The 12024-nt window shown below is 31.1% G+C and overlaps 1 protein-coding gene across 1 annotated transcript in view; it reads right to left on the reverse strand.

The window, feature by feature from the left end:
• The window catches only part of LOC148308796 (uncharacterized), a 48386-nt gene that overhangs the window by 10026 nt on the left and 26336 nt on the right, over positions 1 to 12024 (reverse strand). Inside the window, exons 4-7 of the mRNA XM_088261027.1 lie at positions 11678 to 11818; positions 8928 to 9021; positions 8130 to 8323; positions 461 to 566 (exon numbers count right to left, since the gene is read on the reverse strand). Coding sequence (XP_088117153.1) covers positions 461 to 566; positions 8130 to 8323; positions 8928 to 9021; positions 11678 to 11818 — 535 coding nt within the window. The remainder of the gene's footprint in view (positions 1 to 460; positions 567 to 8129; positions 8324 to 8927; positions 9022 to 11677; positions 11819 to 12024) is intronic.

Raw genomic sequence — 12024 nt, forward strand, 5'->3', positions numbered from 1 at the left:
TTCACTTAAAAAAGCACACTCATACATTTGTAGTGGTTTTAAATATAGGGATTGTAGATTTTAATAATGAGAGATTTATAACGTAAATTTCTATTCTAACTTTCATGAATATCTATTTGTTTACTACCCCTAAACCACTTTCAAGGTTCCTTAATGGCTATCGTTAAATGTATGACAGTAAAAAAACTCACATTTTAACAAAAATGTTTTCTATTTTTTTAAGGGCATCATGTTTTTTGAGAACTTTATATCATTTAGAACACGAACATAAATTATCGTTAAAAAATAAGATTCGTGAAATTTGTAGCTTCATTCTTTACATGTGTTGCCTCGGTGGTCCCCACACATCAGATGTCCATCGTAAATTTTACGAATGACCCGTAATATAGGGTTAAGTAAAAAAATATTCAATACAAAAGCCATTTACAGTAGTTGCTAAATTATTTAAAATCTTACTCACCATTCAAAACGTGTAGGATCATACTAGCTGAATCCAAGTTGGAAGGGTTGCACGAATAGTTCCCGGAATCTTTTCTTCTCGTGTTGTATATTGTCAGCTGCCCAATCTGAAACAATAATTCTTTCTAATATACTGGTCTCTTAACCGCTAGATCTGATGCTGTCGAAGCAGACCATGAAGAAAAAAATGACAACATTTGTAGAAATTATTATTTCAACATTCTAATGTGTATTTAATATTACCCTAGACTGATCCCTGAAGCGCAAAAGTGATCACTTTACCATAAAGTAAGTAAAGATCAAGATAAATTTGCGTCTATACGAAGCAATGGATAATTTTGGGTGATATTAAATAACAACGAAAAAATTCAATTGTATCATACTACAAAGTAAAATCCAAATAAATAAATTATTTGCACTCGGATAATATACTACCATTCGAACAACTATCGTTCATCATTTTGCCGCACATTCGTCTGAGAGATCGCATTTCGACCGCATTCAGCCTATTTTCATCCCCTTTTTGCCAACTCCGAGCTTCATTTCCATACATTGTACCTTATGGAAGGAAATAATCGTAAATATGTAATTATTATTTAAATCAGCCAAACACACGCGAGTCTAATATTTTATTCATGAGGTCAAAGTTCAGGGTCTGATTAAAATCCTCTTGTTGAAGTTAAACTCTGGAATTGGATTTTGTGTATAAATAAGATATTTACATTCTGATATCTCAACATATTATAACTTATAGAATTAATATTAAAAGGGGCCTCTGTTTAATTAAAATGTGTAATCAAATCAACCATATATACCACCGCGAACTCGCTCATGTAGCTAATTGTAAAAAAAGAAGAGTTTGGTTGTTAATCATGGATAGATTGGTGAATGTTAAACAGTGTGTAAAGTGTATCACTTAAATCAGCCTATAACTGATCGTAAGCACTGTTATACCCAGATTTCTGTATTCTTTTTCATTTACGTTGAGATAATGAATTTGAAATTTTTATTATACACGAGAAAGACAATTCACTGGAATTAGTTAAAGGTAATAAAAACTTATCAAGAAAATCTAAACTGGCAGTACACAACAGGTTCTGGTTCCAACCCTAATATATGGAAATAAAACTTAAAGTTGGCAAAAGAAGGATAAAAATAATCTGAATGCAGTCAAAATGCGATCTCTCATACGAATGTGCAGCAAAACGGTGTACGATAGATATTCGAATGGTGAAATAAGGAAAGAATGCAAGGCTGAGATGAACATAATCGATAAAATAAAATAAAAATGTGTATTGAGTAAGTTTGGACATGTGGAACGAATGAGTAAGAAAATAACGGCAAAAAAAGTTGAAAATAGGAACAAAGGAAGATCGAGAAAAACATGAAATGTCAAATTTTTTAAAGCAGTCAGGTCAGGAGTCGGAATATTTTGCAGATATGCATGAGAAGATGCTTGAATATGGAAAGGGCGAAGAATGTTTGAAAAGACACAGTGGTGTGGCATTCTATTCACTCTGCCTACCCCTGCAGATAAGCAGCGTGATAGTTATTTACTAAGTAAGTCAAAACGTAAACCAACTCGTTTGCATTTTTGGTTGAATGTCCGATAAATAATAAATTATCTACCGCTTCGTTATTCAGCCATAATTCATCCCCATTTGAAATTCAATTAAAATATTAAAATATTACATCTGGTTACACAAATAATGAAATTACGCATAGTAACACTCTTCCACAATGTTGTGAAACAATCACTATTTAAATGCAATACAAAATTCAGTGTCCTTTTAGTACCCATCCGTTCGAGCATTCAGTACGTTCCGATAATTCGCATTTGATAGCGTCGCTAACAAATTTATATTTAAAGCTCTTTTTGCAAATACGTTCGTGATTTTCTGTGAATATTTCTCGGTGTGTTAAACTTTTTAATACGATTAATTTGGAATCACAGTGAAAAGATGATGCAATAACGTCGCAGTATAGATAAAAATAATAAAATTAATTTTAAAATCTAAAAACGTGTGTTAAGATTAAAAAATATCGGAATTACATTTGATGTGTAAAAATTTAATTAATTAATCAAAATCGATCAATATACTTTATTTAAACGTACTTATCACCATGCCGCTTCATCACAGGGGTAAGTAGAGATATTAAAATGCCACACCACTCTGTCTTTGTAAAAAATATTCGCCTCTTCCACATTCATGCATCTCCTCATTCATACCCGTTGATTATTCAGACCCCTGACCTGATCACTTTCAACGGTTATTAAAATATTTCATCATCCAAATTTTACCTTAATTTACACCTTCTTTTATTACCAACCACAATTGCCTCATATTTTTTAAAGTCCTTTCCTCGCTCATTCGTTCCACGTGTCCAAACCATCTCAACACGTTTCTCGATTTTATCTATTTCACCATACGAGCATCATCTCTCATACATCGTGTTTTCGCACATTCATCTGAGAGATCGCATTTCGACTCTATTCAATCTACTTTCATCCTTCTTTTGCCAACTCTATGCTTGACTTCCATACACTTATTAACACTCCATGATACTTTTTTGATCATGGTAAATTGTTTCGATTTTCTTTCTCAGAAGAGGCTACTTTCCATTCCTCATCATAGCACTTCATTCTTCAATTTTTCTTTTTACTTTATTAATTACTTATCTTTGTGAAATACACCGTCCATGATGACTTTCAAGAAATGCCTGAAACATGACTATCTCTCCTTGTAACCCTAACTGTCCATCATTTCTTTAATCCATTTTTTTCTCCCCCTCAACTCATTACCTGATCCAAATTCCTTTTTTTTTTTAAATAATTTACAGTTTCATTTGCGTGAAATTTCGAAATTAGTTTTAATCTGTTGCAATTACAGGTAATTCATGTTTTTTTCGCTTATGAACAAACACTATCTGCCCTCTCATTTCAAACAGTTGTGCAAGGTTCAATATTAATATTTGTACAAACCTTTTTTCAGTTAGTTGGAAGATATTGTTTCTTATATTAAGCTTTGAAATTAAATGCTTTGTGTAGTTTAAACGTTAACAAACGTATCTCAGCGGAGAGTTATTTTTTTAACCCAACCTTAATAAATAAAGTAGAACAATTGTAGTCGAAATGCGTTCTCTCAGATGAATGTGTGGCAAAACGTTGCATAATAGATGCTCGGGTGGTGAAATAAGGAAAGAATGCAAGACTGAGATAAGCATTATCAATATGATAAAAAAGGTGTCTTGAGACAGATTTTTTCTAACAATGGTGCATAAGGAACTCCATCGTATTGATGCAGTGTTATTTTGATCGTTGCTTACATGAAGACAAGGTGATCACTCCTGCGTTTCAGAGACCAGTCCAGGGTAATGTTAAATAAATATTAGAGTGGTTTGAAATATTTAATAAATATTAGGGTAAGAGATTGTTTAAGCATGTGTGTCGTATAAGTATGTATGTGTAAAAGTGAACAAATTTATGAGGAAAATGAATTTGGTAATAGAAGCAGAGGAAGACTGAGGAAAGCTTGGCGTGATCAAGTATTTCAAACACTTGATTGTGGTCAGGTCAGGAGTCGGAATAATCGGCGTGTATGCATGTGAAGATATATGCATGTGGAAGAGGGGAGATTAAAGGCAGATTGTTGTGGCATTCTATTCTTTCTGCCTTTCCCTGCGAAGAAGAGGCGAGATGGTAAGTTAGTTGGTTAGTTTTCAAAAATTTTTTTTTTATATTTGAGATAACCAAATTAAAGCAAATTAGATTATCTGTTCGGTAAAATGTATAAAGTGTGGTTTGTGACCTGTGCCTAAATCTTGTGACAAATTTTTAATAAACAATAAATATTGTGTAATATCAGTGTCGTGTAGTGCTCTTTACCCCATCATGTTGCTTAGATGAAGAAAAGAGAAGAAAATTCGCTGTACGTTGCAGTAATGGTAAGTGTTTTTTTTCTAAGTAACATAAACTATGTAAAATATTTATATCTGTCTTTCTTTTATGTGAAAAATCAATAGAATGGTGAATTAATAAATAAGAGTGTAATTATTAGAATGGTGAACGTTACAGAAGTGAATAATGAGATCACTTAAGCCAGCAAAATACCAGGAAATCACAAGCCATGGAATGATAAGAATTACATTTTCCTTTGTATAAAATCAATACATGTTTCATCTCTTTTAAGACACGTTTAATATTTATGGTATTGATGCATTCATTTCATTCATAGGGCGAAAATCCCAGTGTCCGATAACATAAATATATATTTTTTTAATTGTTTTAAATTATTGTCTGTATCAGTCACTGGATTATTCACCCTACGGATGATATATCAATATATTAGGTGTCTCAAATTAAGATGACAAAAATGTTGTTTTTTACATGAAAGATGATGGAAGCCTGAGTATCCTAGGGCTTACGACCTGGCATTTGGCTATCTTAAGTGGTTTCTTCATAACACTGTGTTACGTTAAGCATTCTGCCCATTAATGAATACTATCAATTCCATAAAAAATATGTTTATATAAACATATATATTTATATATATATATATATATATATATATATATATATATATATATATATATATATATATATATATATATATATATATATATATATATATATATATATATATATAAACCGTTTAAAATATTGATATTCATGTCATCATTGACGTTTTGAATATTAAATATGAACGTTCAATTGTTTATTATGGAAGATAAAATGCATTTTTTTCATATGGATGTTAACACGTATTAAACGACATGTTTTAAACGACACATTTTAACAGATATTAAACGACATCATAGTTATAAATTCCCGGTATTTAAAACGGACAGTAAAAAAAATATTGTGATTATTAAAATGTCTTTCTTAAATTTCGTGTACTGTGACGTAATCAACGCCATGAACCATTACAAAATATTACTCAAGAGTCAACTCACTGAATCTTTCTTCCACGTCAGTAAGCAACGCGCTACTCCCCATAACGAACAGATAAAGTCGTTTATCTCCGAGCAAAATTGGAGCAAGAGTATATATAAATATATATTATATGTATATATAGACAAACCATACTATCGGCCAAAAAATCTCCACCAAAATGTCGTATCTGCCAGAGAGCCAAAGAAAAATAACGTAACTGACAGAAAACCTCTAGCGAAATATCTTATCTGCTAGAAAATCTAAGGAAAAACGTCTAAACTCACAAAAAATCTCCATCGCTTGCGACATTTTCTCAATGCGACGAATTCAAGAACCAGTGAAAGATTTTAAGAAAATTTATCATTGATTGTTGAGTCGATTCGGTTTTTACCGGGTTTATAATATATTGCGTTACAGAAATTAGCGGACGAAGATAAATTATGAAATCAGCAGGGAAATATTCGAATAATCTACGTTTTTAATATCGCTTACTACGTTTGGTATAAACATTCATATTGGGAATTCAATAAATACTTTTGGGGGGGTGACAACATTTTAGTACAATTTATATATATTTTTAGTTATGTCATTTTCAAAAGAACATTCGTTTAAAAATGCCATAACTAGGCGAAACAATTATCACAGTATAAATTTTTACGTGTTTTTAATAAAATACAACTTGGTAGACTCAAAAACATCAGTGTTTGATTTAAAAATGAATTCACAAATGCACTTTTGCGTTTTTTTTCATAAAGAAAGCAATGGTAACGGTAAAGCAAATCCCCTTTATGGGAAACAATGGCAACAAGCCCAATACCAAACATTGGTCAGGATGAACAGCGTGCTTCTTGTCAAATAAGAATTTATTAGATAAGCATTGTGAAATTAAACTTATTATAATATATTATAAAATTGGTCTTTATTTAATTTATTTTAACTATCCTGGGCCACAGCAACGCGTGCCCCAGGATACAGCTACAGCTAGTAGCTACAGCAGGGTAAAGCTAGTCTAACGAAAATTGAAGAAGAAATAAATACACTTTTTTTAATGATCTTGGTTTAATGAATAGCATAGAAAATGACACATTAAATAATTTTAAAATTTAAAAGATAGAAGATTTAGTAATGCGTATCATGTTGTGGTCGTAAAGAATTTATGTTTCGAAATATAACTTTATTTACGACATTTTACGTTAAACGCGAGTTCGTAAAACGTTCGTTACTTTGTTTTAAAAATTAAAATCGGCTTATAGCTCAAGTAACAACAATTTTACAGTTGCTATAAACTTTTTAAAGAAAAATTAAGAAATACAGAAAAACGCGTTGGCTTCTTTATTAACATTAAAATAATGTTTCTTTGTATGAGTTCATCCAGTTGTATTTATGAGTTGTGTGCATTAGTTAGCCTAAGATTCTTAGAAACGATGAATCACGATTCAAGTGTAAGTTGAAAATTTTCTTTTGAAAATCATGATATTTTATAATATTAAATGTTTATCATACATCGCTCACTCCTTTCAACAACGTCATATATCAAAGAACTTGATTTTTTTAGGAGATCGTTTTTAAAGTTTAAAAATAAAATCAAATGTTTTAAAAATAAATATCAAGCACTATATTGAACTTTTTACTATTCTACAGATCTTTTTAGGTAAAACATGAATGTTTTTTCTTCATTTAAAAGATATTAAGTACATTAAAATAATAAAACAACACTTTCTGCCCTGTAGCGGGTAAATATTATATTATTTATTGATTCGGCATTAACTTTGTGGAATGACATGATTATTTTAATTAAATTAAACACTTGAATAATCCACTGAATTGAGTTTTATTTTTATTTACGACTAGTTTCGAAAATGACAGTTGTTTTCATCTTCTGGTACAAATTAAAACTTTAATTTGTACCAGAAGATGAAAACAATTTTCGTTTTCTAAACAAGTCGTAAATAAAAAAAAACTCAATTCAGTGGATTATTCAAGTGTTTTATTTAATTAAGGTAAATATTAAGTAAAAAATATGCCGCTTTTGCTAGGATATGGTACATTTTCTGGGCATTCCAAAAACACACATCTGAAAATTGACGATTTTTGATGTATGACGTTGTTGAAAAGAGTGAGTGTCATATGACCAAACAACTGCTTAAGAATCCTAGTAATTATAAATACAAAGAGGCGTTATTTTTATATTTTTACCAAGCATCCACTTGGTTAAGAGTGATTTAAGCTGTATCAAATAAAATATATTGTAACGGCAATAAATAAAGGATATTAGAGGAGACAGAGATATGTGAAAAAATACAATGAAAATGATAATAATTATTATGTGACCTTTTATACGAGTGGACAGAAGTACGTTATGGAAGAGCTGTTATGGACTGCCAAAAATAGACACATTCCCTACATGACACGTTAAGAATAAGTGCAATCAAATTAAAATAAGTGTTGATCAGGGACTACTCACGATGAAAGGTACAAGCTATTGCAACTGATCATTGTAAGATCAAGGGCCATCATATTGTAAGATCAAGGGTCGAAAAGATATCGGAAGAAGGTGGATTTTCTGGTTCCTGAGAATATACACGAGTAAACAGGAGTACAGAGCGTTGAAGAGCTATTTTAGACAGCCTAAAATAGGGGCACATTCTCTCAAGTGACAGTCAACGTTGACCCGACCCGACGCGACACGTGTCGGGTGCAGTCAAAGTAAAAACAGGTGTTTATTAGGGCTACTCACGGTGGTGTCGGCGCCTATCCGCTCCATGCGGATGTCTATGAGGCTGCGGTCGTAGTTGAGCACCCTCTCGCTGTCCCGGTACCAGAAGATGTAGGCCGGCTCCTCCAGCGAGCGGCTGATGACGCACCGCAGGCTCACCGTGCTGCCGGCCTTCACGTACATCTCCGACTCTCCGACGATCTCAGTTTTGGGGACTGAAAAGCAAATGAGAACCGATCTTAATTGATAATGCATCGCTGAGGTCACCATAAAAATATATTAATATAATTTTTTATATTTTTTATTAAAAAACCTTTTTGATAACGTTTTTTTACATTAACTTTCTCCTACATTATGCTCTCTTTACATGAGGTACTTAAGCAACTGAGTGTCAGATTGTGGTCCCGTGGTAAGTGTCACGGACTCCTGAATCAGCATTTTCGGATACAAACACACTCTACCATAATTTGATACCTTTTTTAATAATAAGCTTAAGCTTACGTAAAAAGTATGAAATTGAAGTATTTTTGTGTTATAATAAAACACATTTCTCTTCTTTTATTTAATAAAAAAAGTGCCGCTAAATTGTGGTCCCGTGGTCATAAGTCAGAGTTTCTCGGTTTCTCGAACCCGCTCTTCCACAATTTGATCATATTTCTAATAATGAGCCGCTTAAGCTCACAGAAATAATATGAAATTGAAATATTTGTGTAAATAATAAAAATACAAATCTCTCTTTTTTTAAGTAAACATGCAACTCAATGCGTTTCGTAAGAGTTATTTTAAATTGTGAATAGTGATAATGTTTTAGATACTCACCAACAACATTCAGCTGAATAAAGTGACTTAATTTAGGTTCACTACTGATCTGGCATTCGTATAACCCTGTGTCTCTGGGTTGGACGTATTTCACCTGTAAAAAATAATAATTCAATATAGCTTTCCTAAAATTTACGACTCACATCCAATCTGTGGGGATCACCGAGGTAACATATGTAAAGAATGTAGTGATAGTATCTTAATTTTCATGTTTGTATTTTATATTCAATTTTTTTTTACAAAAATGTTAGTAATATTAGTACCTATATAACCAATCACCGAGATTTTTATGTGTACCGGTTTCGGTAGACATAAAAATCTCGGTGAGTGGTTATATACTAATATAACTGACCATTTTTGTAAAAAAAAATATGTAAAAGCGACTAACTACAAAGTAAATGCTTTAAATATTAATAATGTTAAAAAAATTATTAAACTCTGAAGAAACATGTTAAAAAAAAATATGTTTGTAGGAAACGTTTTTGGTAAAATGTAAGTTTTTATTACCGTCGTACATTTTACGATAGTCTCGTATTAAGTTGCATTAAACTAGTTCGTACTTATGAAATATTTCATTATTTTAAAATACGTTAATAAGAAAATATTTACCATGGTTTCTTAGATATCGGAACAAAGATGACGAAAATTGTAATAAGGAAATACAAAAGTCTGGGAATTGATACTCGCGTTCGATTCATGTCATTGGCTGTATTACGTACTATCTAACATTAGAACTCTAAATAACCATCACATCATATTTCCTTGGTTTCCTCTAACTCTTCCATCAACTCCCTACCTCATCTTACTTATTTTGCCTTGTTTTCATCAATTTACAGTTCATTTCATATTACTTCTACTAATGACTCTTATTTACACCCAATGGTGCATAGAGCACAGCATCAAATTGATGCAATGTTAATTTGATCGTTTATTATATGAAGGCAAGGAAATCTGCCCTTAAATTTTAAACGGCTGTATAAGGTTAATAGCTTGATGGTTACATTTATTCTCCCTTCGATTGGTTGAAAGATATTGCTTCTTAGCAAAAAGCTTCTTAATGTATATATATTCTGCAAAAGAAGCTTAAATAAATTAATAAAAACCTGAAAAGAAATGCCCAGAAATTTCAATAACGTTATAAAAGAAAAAACGTTTTTTATCTACCTACCTGCGTAAAAAATGTAGGCACAAGTACGTAATTTTAATCAAGACCGGATAATTTCAGTGTTTCATTTAAAAATTAAATTATTTCTTTATATTTTCTGAAAGCATTTCCCATTTTAGACGCGAGGGCGCCATTTTAAATTAAAAATATGAATGAAAATCTTTCAGTATTCACCCCACCTGATATTTTTAATAAGCACTTTAAACATCTTATAATAACTATGAAATTCACCATTCAGGAGGCTGCCTTCATTTCAAATTTCTAGGCAATATATTAATATCTATTAATAAAAATAAAATTAGGAAGTTACAGTAGGTCCATGAAAAGCGGTGTTGCATAAGCCATAGCTAAGTTTCAGAGTTACTTGGATGTTAGGTAATCAAAATAAAAACTAGCTTTTGATTCCTTATAAGCATCTGGTTCCAGAAGTTATCTTTTAAAAATATATCGTTAGTGTCTAAATTTATTTTAAAAAAAAATGAAATTTTATTTTGGTAGCGGTTTTCATTTTAAAAATTGAAACCATGAAAAAAATGGAAACATGAACATCTGAATATAAACAGATGTTAGGACCTGATGTTGGTCGGTGTAAGTGACTATTTTTTTTTAACTTCATAACATTTACAAAACTATCCATGATAAAACATCGATAGAATTGCATACCCCCACATATAGGAAATAGTATAATTTGTCTAAAAAGTTAAATATATTATATTATAATATATCAAAGTGTTTCTCTGTACAGTGTGGAAAATTTCGCATCCTTATAGGAAACATAAGCATGTGACAAATGCAGTGTTCAATTGAATGTTAGGTGAAACATTTTGTAAAAATGATCAGTCTCTCACTTTAAAATTATTTAATTAAATACTAGTAATATCTCACATAACCTCTACCCGCCTTAAATTGAGTTTAAAAATGTAGTCAAACACAACCAACCCCTACCCTGTAAAGGCGAGCTTAAACAAATTATTGTACATATAAACCGACTACACAATTATTGCCATATTGAAAAATGTATTTATAAAACACCCTAAGGTAAGGTTTTCATCACTTTTAGTCGATGTAGACTGCCCGCCAGAAAACCTTTCCAAAACAAACACTTAAAAAATCATTAATGTCATACGGAGATATGTAATAGTAAAATCACACGTTTTGATTAGCTAATCTCTTGGCATCTTTAACTCTAAAAGTGACTGCACGTTTTTTTTTCAAGAACATTTTGATATTTTTCCTAAATTTACTGCATAATACGTTTTGTACTTTTTTTTTAAATTATGATTTAAATATAATTGAATGTACATATTGAAATATTTTGTTTGGATGTTATTTTGTCCTGTATCTGTACTTATATTATCTACGTTTTTATATCAAATATATCTCTCTGACTAATAATAAGACATCAATTACACTTTTGCTTTATTATCCCAGTGCCTTTGTTCAAATCAAAACTTAAAAAAATAATGTAAAAAATAAATTCTAAAACATTTATATTTTTCACCATGGTCAGCTTATGAGAGTTGAAAAGGTGACTAAACCATTATAAATACAATCGTAACTAGCATAGTAAGTTTTGATAACGTACCTGTAAGGTCCACGTATCAGTGCCTTCAACGAAAAATGCCTGAAATCTCTCATCGGCTATAAAGGTATACCGGTCTACAGTGAGGATGTGGGCATCGTGGCTTCTAATCCAGGAAACTGATTTATTCCCTAAATGCTTCATCTGGAACAAGGGAAAACAACATTAAAATATCTCAAAATATCTACAATGACATCACAGTAATGACTACATAGTCTCATTAATATTTATATCATTTGTGGTTAGTCTTTTTTACTTTTTTACTTACTACACAAATAAATGTGACATGTGTGGAATGGGTGAATTGTATGATTTTGTTTCAATTGCGACATATGATTAGTATTTTTTAC

Source organism: Brachycentrus maculatus, unplaced genomic scaffold (genome assembly GCF_059751285.1).
Source record: "Brachycentrus maculatus isolate JH-2025_06_01 unplaced genomic scaffold, ASM5975128v1 h1tg000147l, whole genome shotgun sequence".
NCBI lineage: Eukaryota > Metazoa > Arthropoda > Insecta > Trichoptera > Brachycentridae > Brachycentrus > Brachycentrus maculatus.